Source organism: Pinus tabuliformis, chromosome 6 (genome assembly GCF_031772625.1).
Source record: "Pinus tabuliformis cultivar Carrire ecotype Pingquan chromosome 6, CPIR1, whole genome shotgun sequence".
In the NCBI taxonomy this organism is placed as follows: Eukaryota; Viridiplantae; Streptophyta; class Pinopsida; order Pinales; family Pinaceae; genus Pinus; species Pinus tabuliformis.
In genome coordinates, this window is record NC_142292.1 from 1359356313 (window position 1) to 1359377111 (window position 20799).

General features: G+C 35.9%; 1 protein-coding gene across 2 annotated transcripts in view; it reads left to right on the forward strand.

The window, feature by feature from the left end:
- LOC149263675 (methylesterase 17-like) overlaps window positions 1-20799 on the forward strand; it is a 134033-nt gene that overhangs the window by 44573 nt on the left and 68661 nt on the right. For both annotated transcript variants that reach the window (XM_089426590.1, XM_089426588.1), the window contains exons 2-3: window positions 14947-15087; window positions 15174-15305. In XM_089426590.1, coding sequence (XP_089282716.1) covers window positions 14947-15087; window positions 15174-15305 — 273 coding nt within the window. The remainder of the gene's footprint in view (window positions 1-14946; window positions 15088-15173; window positions 15306-20799) is intronic.

Consider the following 20799-nt stretch of genomic DNA (forward strand, 5'->3'; position numbering starts at 1 on the left):
GTGATTTATCTGTGTTTCATTTGAAAGCTATAACTAGAGTCACTGTTAAAGAATGTGTCTCTTAGATCCAAGAAAATGTCAAATCCATTCAAACGATTTCCCTTTTAGATCTTAAAAAGCTCGAAGACATGGTACTTCTTATCTACATCTTGGCTGTATCTGGGTGGGCATAAATTATTTAACCCACAGAGGGCTTAATACATATGTGTTGGCTACTATCAGAGATCTCATGCATAACAGATATACTAATTCATTAATTGGTGGTATCGTGGCTCCTTTATCAAATGGTCCTGTATGGTTTGATGGCCGCCCAAATTTCATAGTATATGTGTATGATGAACACATTAAGGAGATCCTCTAATTACAAATCAAAACTAGTGGTTTTGATATGAAAAGAAAAAGGACAAACATTGCAGTTCATACTAGAGGGTGTTTCAGGCACACCAACACATTATATCCAGCCATTCTGCATACACCCAGTCAAGAGTCAAAATCCAGCACCCTGGTAATCACTGATGCTCACAATCAAAAAATTGAGCATCAGACCATCAAATGGGAAGATCTCAACTTTCCTGAAAACTGGGTAGTAGATCTACCTCAGTCGCCCAAAGTTCAAAGTATCACGACTGCTCAGATACAAGAAGGACTAGCTAAAGCTACTTTGTCCTTCCCTAGAAGATCTACTTTGGATTGCAAAAGAATACAAGAAGCTTGTCAAGCCACAAAATACCATATAAACTCAGATCATATTTCATGTCAGCCATCTACTTCCACATCTGTAAATACTCCATCTGTAAGTTGCTCACATGTTGATTTATTTGAACTCGCTCAGTTATTACATTTTTCCACTCTCGAAGTAAAATGTCATGTCTGCCAAACAATAGTTTGCTTACAATCTCTCGCAGATCTTGTTCTCCACAAAAATCATAATCCCAGGACTGGAGAGGCCCCTTCTACTATTACTACAAATTCATGTCCAAATCCAAAATTCTCTGACATTCCATTTCCTCATGACACTGTCCTAATGATTCATGAATTACCCACTCTGGAGAATGAAGACCCCCATCTCATTGAAATGTTTAGCAAGATGAGACCACTTGGGATGCCAAAATATGGCTTCGGATATCTTGAAAGACTAGATAGTCTCATTCCATCTTCAAGATTTCAAAATCCTATTCCACTAGACTGAAAAAAGCCATTAATCCCAGAAATGTACAAATTCTTCTCCCTCATGGATGGGTGTCCCAAACATAAGATTAATAGAGAATGGATGAAGAACATGCTAAATTGGGATCTCTATACACATCCTGAATCCAAAGAATTTAGTCTCAACACATCTGTTGATGAAAAATATGCTCTTTCTCTAGAATGGAAAAAGTATATGGAAGAAACAAACTCATGGATTTATTTTTATGTCTAGAAGAAATTAAAGGAACAACTAGAAGTACATATGGAAGATGCAGAAACTTCATCTGCACAAAAACATTTCTGGACAACTTGTGATGGAAGCAAGTTAGAAACAAATACCACATTCCCTCCATACAAGGGAATCATGCTAGGAGAAGCTAGCAACTCAACCAAGGCCATTCCTTTAGTATTAAAAGATGATTCAACCCTAGGAATAGATGGAAGGATCTAGAAGGCCAGTGAACAAATAAACTGGACAAATACAACAATTAAAGGGCTAGAGATGAATATGGTAAAAGATTCTGAACAAAAGGAATGTTTTGACTCACTATTAGTCGTTGTACATAGTGTGAATAAAACTCTGAATGATGTCAACTTTTCAATTTGTGTATTAAAATGTTTCGTCAGAGAATCAACAGCACAAATTGAAAGCATCGAGAGAAAGGTAGAGTATGAGTTCCAATCTACTTAGACTCTTATGGGTAAACTATTTGAAAAATTTGAGCAACTTACAATATCTCCCAAAGATAAGGATATCCCTACCTCCATGTTCTTTAGCCACCATGTACCCATTCAACATGCCATAAAACTTGTAGAAAGGTTTGCATTTCTATTTCCTCAAGAAAAACCAAAGCAACACACTAGCACCAAAGAATCTTTTAGTGAATCCTATTCTCTTTTCACAAGGACCATGACCAAAGAAGAAGAGCCAGGATCTTCAAGACAAAATCTTTTGCCTATATATGAACCTTTGTCTAGCCAATTCACTAGATATCCAACTCCTGACCTCAATGGAAAGGGAAAGATGCCAGAAACTCATACCTTTCAGTCTGGATCTTATAAAGAATGGAATATTGATGGCTTGAGTGTTGGTCAAATCAGACAAATGATTGACCAGATGTACACTGAATATAAGCTTATGTGTATGAGAGGAAAATCTGAAATTGAATCTTGCAAAACTCTCATCCAGTGCTTTACAAGTACCCTACAGAGATGGTGGGAAGTAGAATCTTCCCCTAAATTACTTGCAAAAATGGAAGCAGAATTTGTTAAGGATGAAGTTGGAGATGTTATCCACAATGAATATGGTGACCCCAAAATAATTTGATGGGAGCATTAACCTCCTTCATCATAGAACATTGGTGTGGAGCAACAATAGAAATTGCAAATAAACATGAGATGATCCTAATGAATCTCAAATGTAAGAAAATGTCCCAATATGAAGATTTCCATAGAGATTGGACACAAAGAATTTACGAAGTAAAAGAAAGTCAAAATGACCTGTGGAAACAAGTATATTTAGCAGCATTACCCTCCAAATTTGTTGAATACATCCAGCAACAAGAAGTGTTCCAAACTTCTTTTGAAAACTATACATGAGAAGATATATATTGCATGTTATGAAACCAGCTCAAGAAAAGATAGAAAAGATAGATCAACGCCTTAGAATTCAGCCTCTTCGAGGGGGCAACCTCCTTTACATTACATAAATGAACAATTCTTGGATGATTCAAATGACAAAACCTCCTTTCTATATATAGGAGTCTAAGGAGTCACAATATAATCCAGCCGACCTAACAATAATAATATAAAGCCACAAAAATAACAATATAGGGATTCTATAGGGCACAGTAATAACAATATGGGGGCAATAGGGGCACAACAATATTAATAAGGGGTATAACTACAATAGTAATGGGGCAATCCCTAGTATTATAGGGACCCAACATGCCCCTTGCCTTCAAAAAAGTGTTGTCCTCAACGCTTGAGTAGTTATGGATACTTCTACATAAAATTCTCATCCTCCCATGTGGAATCTTCAGCGGATAAGTTCTTCCAATTGATAAGATACTCTGAAATCGATCGATTTCGTAGCTATCGAGTTCTTGTTTCTTTCACTGCTTCCGGTTCCAATATATTTTTTCCTTCCTCATCAAGTTTTGGCAATATTGTTTGAACTGGGAGCTTGTCGCCTATAACCTTCTTTAAACATGAAACATGGAAAACTGGGTGCAATCGAGAAGCTGCAAGAAGCTCCAATTTGTATGCCATAGTACCAATCTTTTGCAACACCTTGTATGGACCATAATACTTTGGTGATAATTTATTATCCTTCTCAGCTTGCTTGAGGGACATTTGCTTATATGGTTGTGCCGTAGGAATACCCAATCACCTACATCAAAACTTATTTCACTGCGATGTTGATCTGCCTGTTGTTTCATTCTATTCTGTGCCAACACGAGGTTATCCTTTAAGAGTTGTAAGACTTGTTGTTGATGTTTGATGTGATGTTACACTGCCTGAACCTTAGAATTTTCTCTTAAATATGATGTGATGGATGGTGGTTGATACCCATAAAGTGCCATAAATGGGGTCATTTTTGTCGCTGTATGGAAGGAAGTGTTATACCACCATTCAGCCAGAGGCAACCATTTGACCCATTGTGTCTGTTTATCAGATACAAAGCAACGAAGATATCCTTCCAAACATTTGTTTACTATCTCGGTTTGCCCATCAGATTGAGGATGATAAGATGAGCTATGAGCTAACTGAGTACCAAGACAAGAAAATAATTCTGTCCAAAAATTTCCAGTGAAAATGGGATCTCTGTCACTTACAATAATCTTTGGGTTTCCATGTAGCTTTTGAATTGTTTCCATAAATGCAGTAGAAACTGTACTGGCTTTAAATGGATGTGATAATGCACAAAAGTGTGCATACTTGGTAAGTCTGTCAACTACCACCATGATGACACTCTTTCCCTCAGAATTGGGTAAACCTGTGATAAAATCCATTGAAACCTCCTCCCAACGTTGGCTTGGAATGGATAAAGGTTGTAATAGACCCGGTGTCTTAATTGTTTCAACTTTATTTTGTTGGCAAACCAAACATTCCGCCACAAACTTTTGAATATCTGATTTAAGGCCATCCCAAAAAAATTCCTTCTTAACCCTGTGGTAAGTTTTTAGAAATCCTGAGTGCCCTCCTAAGGGAGAAGTGTGCAATTCCATAAGAATATTTTGTTTTAGCTGGGAATTCTTACAGAGGTATAAGCGATCTTTGTACCATAACGAATCATTTTGCCAGCTAAATGTATCAGATGTACTGGAATCTTTTTGTAGCTTTCGAATAAGTGTCGACACTTCTTTGTCATTCTTCCATGCCTCCCTTGCTTCATTTATCCAATCTGGTTGGATAATAGAAATGGCACACAACAATGCTTCCACATCCTCATCCTTTCTTGAGAGTGCATCTGCCACCACATTTTGCTTCCCTTTCTTGTAGATGATTTCAAAGTCATAACCCAACATCTTTGTGACCCAATTTTGTTGCTCTTCAGAGGATAATCTTTGTTCTAAAAAGTATTTAAGGCTATCATGATCCGTTTTTACCTTGAAGTGTCTTCCCATTAGGTAGGGTCGCCATTTCTTAAGTGCATGGAGTATTGCCAACATTTCCTTCTCATAAATAGCTTTGCTTAAAAACTTTCCCTTGATTGGACGACTTTCAAAAGCAATGGGTCTTTCATCTTGCCTTAGAATAGCACCAATTCCATTTCCTGAAGCATCACATTCCACAATAAAGGTTTTTGTGAAGTCCGGTGTAGCTAAGACCGGTGCTTGGCACATTGCCTCTTTAAGATGTTCAAAGGCCTTTGTTGCTTCCGGAGTCCATGAAAACACATCTTTCTTCAATAATGTTGTTAGAGGTGCTGCTATTCTCCCATAATTCTTAACAAACTTGCGATAATACCCTGTCAACCCAAGAAATCCTCGCAGATGCTTTATGGATGTGGGGATTTTCCATTCCTTAATGGCTTTAATTTTGCTAGGGTCTACCTTAACTCCTTCATGAGATACAATATGACCCAAATAGTCCACCTCCTGGACTCCAAAGAAACATTTGGATCTTTTTGCATATAATTGTTTCTCCTCCAATAGTTGTAGCACCCTGTCAACATGTTCAACATGATCCTTCCAAGACTTGCTGTAGATTAGTATATCATCAAAAAATACTAACACAAATTTTCTAAGGAATGGTTTAAAAATTGAATTCATCAAACCTTGAAATGTTGAAGGTGCATTGGTAAGGCCAAAAGGCATGACTAAAAATTCATAATGACCCTCATGGGTTCTAAATGCTGTTTTCGGAATGTCTTCAATCTTCATTCTGATTTGATGATATCCTGAATGAAGATCCAACTTGGTGAAGTAAATTGATCCATGCAATTCATCCAGTAATTCATCAATGACAGGAATGGGGAACTTATCTTTAATAGTGAGCTTGTTGAGCTCCCTATAATCCGGACACATGCGCCATGATCCATCCTTCTTGTGCACCAACACTACTGGAGCAGAGAAAGAACTTTGACTCGGTTGAATTATAACAGCCTCTAGCATTTCTGCAACCATACGTTCAATTTCACTTTTTTGGACATAGGGATATCTGTACGGCCTGATGTTTGGAGGAACACTTCCTGGAATCAGATGAATAGCATGATCATGATCACGCATAGGTGGGAGACCTTTGGGAGTCTCAAATACCTTGGAATGATTGCCCAGGACTTTTTGGAGATCTAGAGAAATAGATGATTCCGATGTGGAAACATCTAGCGAATATAATTGTGCAATTACACCTCTTTGCTCCTTTTTTAGAAGCTTTGTCATACCACTAGAGCTGATTATCTTTCCTGGTTTCCCTGCAATACCCTTAATTCAACTTCCTTTCCTTCCATAGAAAATTTGATGAAAAGTTCTTGAAAATTAAAAGCTATTGTACCCAAGGATTGTAGCCATTGGACTCCTAGTACAACATCAACACCTCCCATTGGAATGGAAAGCATTGGGCTAGTCAATACATATTCTCCCATGGATAGCTTGATATTATGGCACTTTCCAAAGCAATTTATTGTTCCTCCATTTGCAATCATCACTTGACACTCTGGTGCTAGATATAGGAAGCAATTCAATTCTTTTGCTACCCTATAATGAATAAAATTGTGGGTGCTTCCTGAATCAATCAACACTATTACCTTTTTCTTCTTGATTTGTCCTTCTATCTTGATGGTTTGAGGAGTGGTAATTCCCGCCAATGCATTACAAGATATGGTCGATTTATTTGTTCTTCATCTAGGCTTTGTTCCTGGAGTATATCCTCTTCTTTTGACCTTTTTGCTCATTTTCTTCTTCCTCTTCACAATCTATGTAGAATAATTTCTTCTCAACACACTTATGACCTTTAGTGTATTTGCTATCACAACTGTAACAAAGCCCTTTTGCTCTTTTTTCTTCCAATTGTTGTGGTTTCAACCTTATAGGTTGTGGAAGACTAGGGGCAACAACACTTTCGTCTTTATAGTTGTGAGTGGTATGCTTCCTGGTTGCCATAATTTTGCTTTCCATTTTTCTTGCTAACCTGAATGCCTTCTCTAATGAATCAAGTTCCCAAAGGTGAACATCATGTTGGATATTATCCTTTAAAGACCCTATGAACACATCAATCCTATGCTCCTCTGGAATATCTTTTACCCTTATGTTCAATTTTTGGAACTCCTCAATGTGGTCCATTATTGAACCCTTTTGTTTGAGACTTATCAATTGGCTAAAAAAAGTGTTGCTTTTTGTATCCTCATAATGTGCTATCAATTCTTCCGTAAAAATTGCCCAAGTGATAAATTGTTTACGAGAGCAAAGCCATTGATACCATACAAACTGATTTGGTTCCAAATATAAAGTTGCCATACGTACCTTTTGTGTGTTTTGCACATTATTGAGATCGAAGAACTGCTCCATCTGTAATATCCATGTGGCGGGATCCTTGCCATCAAACTTCCTCATATCGATTTTTGGAATATGGTGAGTCTTCGATCCAACATTAGAGTATATGGAATCATGATTAACATTTCTTTTGTTCTCATCATGAGTTTCCTTTAGTACCCTTTCACCCTTATTGACCATTTCTTGTAGCAACTTATTCATATTTATCTTCAATTCTTCCATCTTATCATCCATGCCATCAATTTTAGCTTCTACGCCTTTCTTTAAACCATCCATCTTAGCTTCTACATATTTCCTTAAACCATCCATCTTAGATTCTGTTGCTTTTTGTGCAAGTGACACTTGTTGCACTTGTTCTTGTAATTTTGATATATCATATAGCATTTCTTCTTTTTCTTCATGAGTCATGCTAGAGCTTCCAGGTTCCTTACTAGTTGTTTGCATTTTCTTTCCTCGGGGCATAAGTTACCGATAATAATCTCTATTATGCCCTTTGAATTCCTTCAAAACAAATTTTCAAACCAAGCTTAAGCAAAAATTTAAGAAAATCTACACACCTTTTTTCACTTTGTACGAGCTCGATATTGCCTCTGATGTATCTCTGTACTTTCTAATCATCTAGTTCTGAATTTGTGACCTGTAGTAGCCCTTTTTGTCCTCTTTCCAATGCCACAAGTCTGACCCAAATTGGTTTCTCCAAGGAAGAGTTATGTGAAATCTCCCACAGTGACTTGATTATAGACTAGTTCAGTAGAGCGAACTTGTACGACGTGACACGAGTCACTGTTTCGACCTTTGGATCTGAAAAATGCATACAAGAAACTACACTCCGTCCTCTTTCTGTGCCTTCTTATGAAATTTCAATCCAATCCCGAAAGAGAAAGTTATGATGATTTTCCCCAGGTCACCTGTTTGGAATGTAATTCTGGAGTCTGCAAAAAGACCAACTTCCTTAGATCATATCTCCACAAATATAGTGCGAAAAGCTCTGAAATTCAGACCCGAGGTTCAGCGCGATTTCTTCTCAAATGGGTTTTTTTTTAAACTTCTGAAACGTCGCAGAAAAAAAGTTATAGCGAAAATTCCACGATGACCTGTTTGGAGCAGCGAAACCCTAGAATCCAAAGCTCTCATACCAAATGTTATGAAACCAGCTCAAGAAAGGATAGAAAAGATAGATCAACACCTTAGAATTCAGCCTCTTCGAGGGGGCAACCTCCTTTACATTACATAAATGAACAATTCTTGGATGATTCAAATGACAAAACCTCCTTTCTATATATAGGAGTCTAAGGAGTCACAATATAATCCAGTCGACCTAATAATAATAATATAAAGCCACAAAAAGAACAATAGAGGGATTCTATGGTGTACAGTAATAACAATATGGGGAAATAGGGGCACAAAATATTAATAAGGGGTATAAGTACAATAGTAATGGGGTAATCACTAGTATTATAGGGACACAACATTGCAACATAACAAAAGCCATGGTAGAAATATGCACCAACATGAAAGTCAATAAGTCCTTATAAAAGATGTCCAGACTACCTAACAAACGAATCCATCTGCAGTAAATATGGATTGATTATTGATGATCCAATTGTGCAAAGAAGAAAACATAGAAAATCCCAGAAGAAAGGTCATAAACAGTCAGCTAAAAGTCATCCTCATAAGTCAAATAGTCACAAGAAAGGATCATATAAAATAGTGCCCAAAACACACTACTATGAGCCCAAATATATCCATCTTAAGTCTCAAAGAAAAAATATGATTACCTGTTGGTTATATGGACAGACTGGACATACTGCAAACAAATGTCCTCAAGGAAGAGAGTCAAGAGAAAATAGAGGCAAAAAGACACAAGAATATGCCTCTAGAAGACCTAGAATCCACTTCAAGGAAGAAGTACACCTGATGAAGCAAAATTGTTGCAGTTCATCAGAATCATCTGATTCGAGTTTATCTGAGTCTGAACATAGTGAAGAACAGGTGAATGTCCAACAGTGCAATTTCACAGATACCGATGAGTGCAACTGCAGCCCTTCTGAGACAGACACGAACTTTAGCTCAGAAACAGAAACAAAAAGGCACCAGCCAAAGAGAAAATGTGTATGGCACACACTATTGATGATGATGAATCAAAAGTTCTGGAAAGCATCAAGATACTTGTAGAAGGAGAAATGAAAGAAAAACTTCTAGAAACCTTTTTACAAATCAGACACAGATATCTTGGTAATACCTCAAAAGGTAATATTTCTAAAGCACTGTTTGTTGACGCTTCTTATGAGAAAAACACAAAATCTTTTCAAAGAAACCAGCAGCATACAAAACCAAGGTCTTTGAATCTAGGAGAAGTCAGTCATGAGATTCATCATTTAAAAAGGAAATAGTTGAGCTGAAAGCAAAAATATCTCAGATAGAAAAAGGAAAATGGCAAGAACTAGTAGAAAATCCTAATGTCGAGATTTTTGAAGATATGCAAAATAGTGGCATAGGGTTTTGCAATATGAAGATCATGGCCATTCAGTATTAGCAGCACCATCTACTATTAAATGTTAATATACAAGGAGAAAACTTCACTCTCAGAACGTTAATAGATTCGAGTGCAGACATAAATGTTTTAAACAAAAAAGTTATCCCAGCCAAATACTGGACACATGCATATAGGCAAGTCACTCGGGTAGGTACACAGGGTTTTCAATATAAAGTCTCCAGTGAAACTTTTTGTTTTTCAAGATATTGTATGAAAATGAAATTTGCAGTCTGAAATATTCCAATTGACTATATTTTAGGCAATATTTTTCTTGCTACTGTTGAACCACATGGATCGGCTAGATTACAGGATGGCAAAGCTGGTTATTTTATATCTGCCCCTGATAACAAAGGTTTCTTACAAACCATCACATTTCCTTTTATTTCAACACCAAGAATATCCACCATGGTTCAGACTATGCAGGAAGTTAACCTGACAGAAAGAAAATTGGGATATTTAAAAGACTTCAAGTCCTCTCTCATAATAAAATAACAACTATAGTTCCCAAAGGTACAACAAAAAATCTCAGAGCTGAAAGAGCAATTAGAAAAGGATTGTTGTTTTGAAAACCCAAGTGCTTAATGGAATAGAAAGCAACACAGAGTTTCATTGTCGTTCAAACAAGAATATGATGGAAAATCATGCAAGAGCCGAGCCATACCTATGAACAGTGAGTACAGAACTCTGTGCCAAAAAGAAATCTCAGATCTCTTAAAAAGAGGATTGATCAGAGAATCTAGCAGTCCTTGGAACTGCTATAGGTTCTATGTAAATAAACACTCAGAACAGATTAGAGGTGTTCCCAGATTAGTCATAAATTACAAACCTCTAAATTTTGTACTAGCAAATGATACATATCCTATTCCCCACAAAGGAAGCCTAATAAGTCGAATAGAAGGAGCTAAAGTTTTCTCCAAATTTGATATGAAATATGGGTTTTGGCAGGTTGCGGTAAAAGAATAAGATAGATTCAAAACCACCTTCAGCATTCCTGCTGGTCATTATGAGTGGAATGTTATGCCCTTTGGCCTAAAACATGCACCATCCAAATTTCAAAAGGTCATGGACTAGGTTTTCAAGCCATATTTTTATTGGCTCATTGTATATATTGATTATGTGTTAATCTTCTTTAAATCTATAGAACATTTCAAACATGTACAAATTTTTACATAGGTAGTTAATACAAGTGGGCTCGCACTAAGCAAGAAGAAATGGAATTGTTTCAAACAAAGATCAAATTCCTGGGACATACTATTGAGGATGGCCAAATCACATTACAAAAGCATGCACTTGAATTTGTTGATAAATTTCCAGATATGATCACAGATAAAAAACAATTGTAGAGATTCCTAGGCTGTTTGAACTACGTCAACAATTTCTATGAAGGATGTTCCCATGACAGAAAATTGTTAAATCAAATATTGAAAAAAGATCCAGCGCCTTGGACTTCAGAACATACCAATGCCATCAAAAAAATAAAATCCAAGGTAAAAACTTTACCTATTCTCTACCTTGCAGATGAGGATTTGCCAAAAATTGTAGAAAGTGACGGCAACAACATTGGATGGGGAGGTATTCTCAAGCAAACTAAAGAAGGAGAAGAACAAGTTATACAGTTTTCTTCAGGCACATGGAACCAAGCAGAACAAAACTATTCTACAATTGAAAAAGAGGTAAAAGTTGCATGGAATTGTATAGACAAATTTGACATCAACCTCATACATAAAAGGTTTCTTCTCAGGACTGATGCTTCTTCTTTAAAGAAAGTGTTAACAAAAGACATCAAAAATCCTGGAGAATCCAAGTTTGCCAGATGGCAAGCTTTGTTTGCAAATTTTGATTTTGATGTCGAGCATATAAAGGGAGAAAGAAACTATCTACCACATTTTTTGAGTCGAGAGTATCTGAAAAAGAAAATCATCTAATGGTTATTGTCATTGAATGGGACCCTAAAACACAACAAGAAGAACTTAGAAATATCCCAGACAACACCTCATGGCCAATCTATGCTGAAAAATGGAAACCCACTTGGCAATTAAGAAACACCAAAGTTATGGATGCAAATCTACAACCTCATCAGGACTTACAACACCTTGTACCAGAAAGAAATATTTACCCTAAGTCCAGCACTTGGATACATGATATGGTGTATAAGAATTCAATGATGTATTCTGATCTTGCAGACGAAGCATTAAGGAAAGTTTTCATGATATCAGTCTGATATGGAATGAGGGAAGCAATAGAACCAAAACATTTCATAAATATTATACTATCAATAGAACCAGATATCCTAAACATCCTGCAAGAATAATGTGGCCACAAAAGGATCCAAGCCTTGTATTTCCTGACACTGTCTATAATTTCCAGGGCTATAAAGATCTCTAGTGGGATCTCTTATGCAAAGAAGAAAGATCAGAAATACATTATACATTATTAAAATTTGGACCTGTCTTCATTACACAATTACTGTTACAACCAACTTGGTTACAAGAATGGTGGAGATGGTATGAGATAAATAAGTTTGCTATGGATCCAAGGTACTTTGAAAGAGACTTTCAAAGTGATTTCCAGGAGTGCATGGAGTGTAATGGCATGGAGTGTTTTCACCTTCCCTATAAGACTATTGCAAATCTAAAATTTTTACTGATGATCGCATATTAGGCTACTTCATGAGAGGACATCATCATTGGTTAGTCTTAACCAAAGTGAACCATCAGATTATCCTCGGGAAACCAATGATTGTCCGAAGGATTTATACAAAAGCATGGGAGACTAGTGGAGCATACCATCATAATAATGGCCAATTCCCTAGTACAAATCCATTGGGAACATAACTTAAAAAACTCCAAGGTTTCTCGTGGGCTTCTCCTGAAAAGCATCCACAATGTACAGTAATGTCTTGTCACTTGACTTTGATAGTGACCAATTTTCGTGGGATTTTACGACAAAAATCTCCACATTGTAAATATCTTTTCTGTAGGATTTGGAATAATCTCTACTTTGTAAAAATTCTGATTTTTCGAGACTTGGAGCACTTCTCTAACTTTTGGTGTGATTTGATCCACATCTCGAAATCTCAGTACGATTGTCTTTTGGTGTGATTTGATCCATATCTCGGAATCTCAGTACGATTGTCTGATGTTTGTCCCCTTCTCATCCTATAAAAAGAGAGAAGTAAGGCTCATTGGGACATTCGGGGTTGGAGAGTCTGAGAGTGAGAGTATTGTTGTTTGAAGTATGAGATAATCTTCCTTCTCTACATCTATGAACGTCTGTGTTCAATCTGCTTCCATCATGAAGAAAGTCTCTTTTAGCGTCGAGTTTGAAAAGCCTGCGTATCAGGGCCTAACAACCCTGGCAAGAACCTAAAGTGGCTGAAATCATTAAGTTTTAGTTTGTGTTTGTTTCAAAAAGTTCAAAGACAGAGTCTGTAAAGGGCCAGGTAGCCTCTAGAGTGCATCTTAATTTAAGGTGTAGCGTTTGGTAAATGCCTATGTAGTCTACCTCTGATTGTAGTTTCTCTAAATCTTCCAGCATTGTAATTCATCTTTTGAAATCAATAAAAGAGAGAAGTTTTTTCAAAATGTTCCGCATGAGTTTATGTTCTATTATGCTATTTTAATTCTGTGAGAGGAGAGGTTCATCTGAGGTTCGCCGGAGGTTCACCGAGGATCGAGGGACATTTTTCTCATGTTGGCAAGAGGCCGTTGAAGAGCATTATTGCGTGAAGATCCAGAGGTTTGTGTACGGGTTCGTGTAATAGTTCGTGTATGTAAATATCTTTTCCATAGGATTTGGAATAATCTCTACTTTGTAAAAACTTTGATTTTTCGAGACTCGAAGCACTTCTCCGACTTTTGGTGTGATTTGATCCACATCTTGGAATCTCCACATCATGGAATCTCAGTACGATTGCCTTTTGGTGTGATTTGATCCATATCTTGGAATCTCAATACGATTGTTTGATGTTTGTCCCCTTCTCATCCTATAAAAAGAGACAAGTAAGGCTCATTGGGACATTCGGGGTTGGAGAGTCTGAGAGTGAGAGTCTTGTTGTTTGAAGTCTGAGATAATCTTCCTACTCTGCATCTGCGAACGTCTGTGTTCGATCTGCTTGCATCACGAAGAAAGTCTCTTTTAGAGTTGAGTTTGAAAAGCCTGCATATCAGGGCCTAACAACCTTGGTAAGAACCTAAAGTGGCTGAACTCATTAAGTTTGAGTCTGTGTTTGTTTCAGAAAGTTCAAAGACAGAGTCTGCAAAGGGCCAAGTAGCCTCTGGAGTGCATCTTAATTTAAAGTGTAGCGTCTGGTAAATGCCCAAGCAGTCTATCTCTGATTGAAGTTTCTCTAAATCTTCCAGCATTGTAATTCATCTTTTGAAATCAATAAAAGAGAGAAGTTTTTTCAAAATGTTCTGCATGAGTTTATGTTCTGTTATGTTATTTTATGAGTTTATGTTCTGCTATGTTATTTTAAATATTCTAGGTGGCTTGGTTTTCCTTGAATAATGGTGATGAGTCAACCTGCATTCGCAATAGCAGCTAGAGTCCTCACGCTGGTTTGACAACCACCAACAGGTTATTCTAAGTGGGGTCTTTTTCCTTGAATAATGGTGATGAGTCAACCCACTCACGAATAGCAGCTAGAGTCCCACGGCTGGTTTGACAACTGAATCATGATAGGTTTTCCACCCAGTAAAAAAAACATCTAGTCCAATTAAAATTAAAATTATTACGGTTAAAAAATAACCAAAAACAAATTTAACGTGACGAACAGCCTTAATTGCTGAAAAAGCCATCAGCTATAAAGTGATTCCGGCTGTATGAAGTCTTTCACCTCTCCTATCATTCATGGCCTGGTCTGGTAACTAGGAATTGGTTGGATCCTGAAATGTGCTAGTACTGCATTTCTGTGATATGTCTAAGAGGGATTGTTTCGGTTATCCATATCAATATCTTTGTACCACGTGTAACAGTGCTTTGACAACAAAAATGTTGGTTAACAAAATGGACTTTTTATTAAACTACGGTTAGTATATCATACTGAAATCAAACTAAAGAGAGCACACTCTGAAATTGAAATGATGCAAAGCATATCACAGTGAAATTGAAACATGGAGAGCAAAAATGTGTTTGGTCCATTAATAATTTTGATTTTGAAGACTCACCTGAGGCTTCCAATTTCTCTTTGCATGAAATTTTTTCGAACTGCTACGGAGAGCACAGATAGTGTTAGTGGGACACAGCTTGGGAGGCGTTAGCGTAGCCCGTGGATCTGAAGAATTCCCGCATCTCATTGCGGTAGCAGTGTATGTCTGCGCTCTTATGTTTCGAGGTGGAGAATCCATGCAGCGGGAAAAGGAAATGGTAAGGATTTTACCTCTTTTAAAGACATAATTATAATCAAATAAAAATATAGATATAGTTGAGAGTAAGATGGATTGCCTCTGCAGATGAAGGTGGACAGAGACATTGCTGAGCAGGTTGAATATAATTTTGGCAATGGCATGGAAGAACCTCCGACATCTGGAAAGCTGCCTAAAAAGATTCTGAAGGATTTCTTCTACGGTACAACCTCCACAATGGTAAGTGCATTCACATCATATATTATTTTTTGATTAATCTCTTGAGAGGAGTGGTACTAAATATAATTTGATGTTGACAGGATGCCACTTGGCTTCTCTGTTGCTCCGACCATGTCCATCGAGGGCACTGACAAACCTGAGCCTGGAGACCACAGATGAGCGGTATGGGGTTGTTCCAAGAGTTTATATCAAAACTATTAAAGATAACGCGCTCTCTCTTGCCAAGCAAGAAGAGCTCATTGCCAATTCGCCACCACAGAAGGTTTACAGTCTCGACACAGACCATAGTCCATTCTTCTGTGCACCGGAGAAGCTGCATAGCCTGCTATTGGAGATCGCTAACACATACTGCTTATGATTGCAAATAGTCACTTTTACATCGAAGCAAAAAGCCTTGACAGGAAATTTAATATTTCTTCAAATAAGATTTAAATATATATAAATTAGATAAAGATGTCATTCTCACTATGTGTTGGTGTTTGGGGAAAATGTTTGGCTTGGTGCTCAAGTTTAAATTTTGTTATTCTTCCATGGAAAAAAAGTGTGTCAACCTGAGAGAGAAAAAGTAGTTTTTTTTTAATCTGTGAAAGGTAGGTTTGAGTTTAAAATTTGTTATTCTTCCCTGGAAAAAAAGTGTGTCAACCTGAGAGAGAAAAAGTAGTTTTTCTAATCTATGAAAGATAGGTTTGTGTGTTTGTTTTAAAAAAAAAGTTTTAGATGGGTTAAATATCAATATAATAATAAAGGTTAAGTGAAAGATGTCAATATAATAGAACAAGTTTAGCACATAGAAAAAACTTCAGAGCATTTAAGGCTAAACATGACATATTAATTCATTTCACTCAATATTAAATCTTAGTGTGGATCCTATGTGCCCATATTTGTAATGAGAGGTTGGGAAGATTATGTTTGATATTGTTTAGATGTTGGAGGTGAAAATTATGACAGGTTATCTGGTTTTATCCATTGTAAAATAAACACATGTCATAGAATGCATGCATGTTATTAAATTGTATGTATTTTATAATGAATGTGCATTTTTGTTGGATAAAACAAAAAAGGCACAAACTCAATCTCAAATTATCTAGAAAATATGATGTTGTTTACAAGTTAACCAACATTTTCTATGAAAAATTACTAATACCAATAATTTTTATTATTTTTGTGTGATTGGAAGTGAAATATTATCTATTTCTTGTTGGTAATTAATGTGAACATGGGGAATAGATGTCATTGATCAAGAAATTCTTTGAGGAAAGTACAAAATAGTGACAAGGTTAATGAAGAAAGAAAAAAATGCAAGCTTATGTATAGAACAATGTTTGGAAAAAAATGCAAGGTTATGTATGGAACAATGTTTGGTCTCAATAGAGATCAATCCAAATTCTAGCTTAACAGATGCCACTATTGTTTCTCCTTTGTTGCAATAGGAAAATCATGGGATTTTATTCGAGGCTAATCCAATTTTGACATATATTAAACCTCCAATGGCTACTTCATCAAAATAAGTTGTGAATGGGCATATAATGAAAGATTTGCTTGGAGCTAACTATATCATGGATGAAATTAGAGAAGCAACTAATGGATAGCCTTTTAGGAAATAATTTTTCATGGTGCAATTTTTTGTTGAACAATTAGACATTCCTAAAATTAGTCATGAGAATATCCATTATCTTCCAAAATTGGACTTACAAGTAACTAAAGGGGTAAGAACTCCATTAACTATGCAATAGAGAGGTGATGAGTACCAAAACGTGGGTCCATCACCCATACTTAGATTGAGAAAAAATCTCCTAACTCCTAAATGCATTTAAGTGAAAGAAAGTGATCTATCATCCCTTGAAAGTGAGTTATCTAACTAAACGATTAGTCATCAATCATTCAAAATTATTAAAGAATGTTTTGAATCAAAAACTAATTCAATTAAAAGTCAAGGATTTTTATCTTTGTTAAAATATAGAGCTTTGATTGTTGTGAGGAAGATTTTAGGCATTAAAATAGTTAAAGTTCATAAAAAAAATCATATTGTTAGAAACCTCATGGATGTTTTTCATAGAACTAGGGAGAAAATTGTTCAAAAGACTATAATACAACCCAACATGTATTGCCACAATCAATTGTTAGTAATTTCATAAAAAATATTGTTCGTTGAAATACACATTTCATCTCGTTAAATGTAATGTAAAAAACATTCAAAAGTAGTCTATTAGATGAGACAACATCGATACTGCAAGACAAACAAATTTGTGGGATTTCACTGGCATTTTTCTCATTTTGACATGAAGTTAATTAGAGAAACTAAGGGTCTAGTGTAGAACTTTTGGCACTAGAACTCTAGGCCTCCTTTCAACCATAATGATGTACTAAAATTGAGAAAGGGTTCTAGGGACCATGAAACCCACTTTAAACACTTTCTTAACCTGACATAGATAGAATTGGATGAGGAAATTCAAGAGTGAGCATAACGTAGGTCAAATATCTTTTGATAAATGCAAGCCTTGGCATGTTAAATTAAACACAATACGTAACACATATTGTTGTAGATACCATAGCTCAATGGGTTGGATTGAGTGGTTGAGTGCCATGAATTACAAGCAAGAGGTCATAAGGTCAAGCTCCCGAGTTGGCTTCCTATGTGAACATTATTGGCCTCACTTGATGTCCCCTTCGAGGTTGGTTACCAAAACTGCAACTAGATAATTTATGGCAGGTACCATCCTCGAAATGAGGAGAGTACGTGGAGGGTTTCCCAAGGATGTGCATTCCATCAAAAACAAATATTTTTTTGTGCACCACATTGACTATGGTTATTATTATTACACACACACATATTTGTAATGACACATACACACACTCCAAGTTAGTAATGCATACCCAAATGTTATCTTTTCTTTCATATTGTAGTTTGAAATGCCATGGGAGAATTATTATAACAATGAATTTATATACATATCTTTACTGTTATACCACTATGTACAAGTCTATGAATTTATCAAATATTTTTTTAGACATACCCAATAATATGTTTAGCATATCCATATGGCTTGATGGAAAGACAAACATTTTAAAATTTTTAGAGATACCTTTCCCATTGATACTATTTTATCAGTGGTTGCTTTTTGCTAAGAACTACACTCTTTAGCCACAAAATAAGATTCAAAGGCAACATTATCACTCAAAGCATGTTAACTTAATGGTTCATATCACATACAAGCATAGGCCATGTAGTAACAAAGATAAAAAAGTTATACTGAAGGAATATCACTTCTACATAAGTAATGATAAGTACTTTGACTTATCTTATGTACAACATTTCTTTCAATTTTTCTATAGTTACTTGAGGAGAAAATATGTAAATGAATCATCATTGTATTTGGTCAGATGGTTGTGTGACTTAGTTAAAAAATGTTAATCTATTTCACTTAGTGTAGTTGAACATAATAATACAAAGTGTGAGATAATTGGAAATATTTAAAGACAATTAATTGGGAAGCGGAGCATGAAGGAGTTAGCATAAGCATCAAAACTACAATATGTGTAGAAGAATTGAACTTTGCAACAAATAATCCTATTGGATATGAAAAATATATAGGTGAATGGTGTTCTTCAATAATGGTAGAGAGAACAAGAAAGTGAATAATTGATAAGGAAAGGTTTTGAAAATGATTGATGTGAAGCGATCATATACTATGAATGAAAAATAGTACATGGAACTTGGGGATTTTAGTTAGTTTGGACCATAAACAACACTATAGTTGAAATATGGACAAGAAAGCTTGCATGATCGTGTGGTCCATGTAGTAATGGTAAATGTGACCGTTGTGAATCCACTGACTAAGTTGATAGATGGAATTGTGTATCATTGCTTATTGGTTAATGTATAACTATTGAATTATCCCAATTGAAGGAGGACCAACCAACTATTTCACCACATTATATTCCTGTTTTAGATTTCATACAACCAAGTTTAGTGCAAATGGGGAATGTTAGATTAATTTTGATTAACTATTGTGAATATAATATGCTATGACAATTTGGTGGAGTCACACGACAACATTCCATTTTTTGCAAGGCACATATATACAATGGTTTTCTCAAAAGATAATGAATGGGGCACTAACTATTAATTGGCACGTTGCTTAGAGGGAAAGTAGACCCCCAATATCTCTTTAATGGCTAATGAAGTCATTCAATTTCTAATTGGTTTAATGGATTTTAAAGGAGAATATTGACATAGGATGATAGAACTAAAAAGAAGGGTGGGTTTGTATTTCAAGATTACAAACTAAGTGCATATGTATACCACTTTACAAATATATTTGTTGTTACAAACCTTAAACCATAAATAATGACAAGGAAGCACTCATTAAAATGCATGATACTTCGTACCTCATTTTGAGTATGACAAGTAATAGAGACAATTAGTACTAGAGATGGTGAGGTAGTCTACTTGAATGATCGTAGGTAAATATATAAGTGAGGTAAAATGACATCCTAAATCATGCGTTTTATTCTAAGGTATGTGGGTTGTTTGAAATTCTTATTCTTTTACAATTAAGTTATAGATGACTCCTAGTTGTTTTAATGAATTAGTCTTACATTGTTTTCATGTTGCATGCCAAAGTTATCCAAAAAGTCATAGGCACATGAAGGTCCATAAATAAGATCAATGATGTTTTTCAACACCACCAGTAAAATCTCGGGAAGATGAAATTTCTGATCTAAGACATGCTTTTATTACTTTTTTTTTTCTTAACTCCCTTAAGTCCACCTTGTGATTCTTCATTTATCTCTCATCATTATTATCATTTTGGAAGGTATTTCATGCTCGTATTCACTTTACATTACGTGTAACACAACTTTATCAACCTTTTCCTTTCGCAATGACCAAATATGGGGCCCTAAGACATACCTTTCAATCATGCTCATACAACACATGTAGGATAAACATTTCATTTGTATGTCTTCTTTGGTGGTTTGAGGCCTCATTCCTAGCCCATGAACCTAACAACTTCATTTACTTCATACAAGCTAAACTTGGTGATATAGGACCCCATACATAGGACATGTGAGGTGATATAGGTCCCCATTCATAGGAAATGTGAGGTGATCTAGGCCCAAAGATTCCATATATAGGGAATGCTTATCAATTATGGATATTTTTCATGATCCACTGAATTGAAAACAAATCTTTAATAACCATGGCCAGATCCTAGTGGTGTTCCTTCTTGTAGCATCGCCAGATCCTTAAGGCACATGCATGGTTTGAAAAATCTCATAATGACATGCATGTTGCACTCATGGAACCTAACATACTACACACATACCTCTACAATCATAAATTACCTACCATATATAAGGTCCCATGCATATTATATAGCTCATGATGTATGTCAACACCCAAAACCACAGGAAGGCCTTGTACCCATTCATGGTGTGCAACCATTTTTTTTTTCAACGAGAATGAGTACTTTTTTCATTAAATCTGCATTGG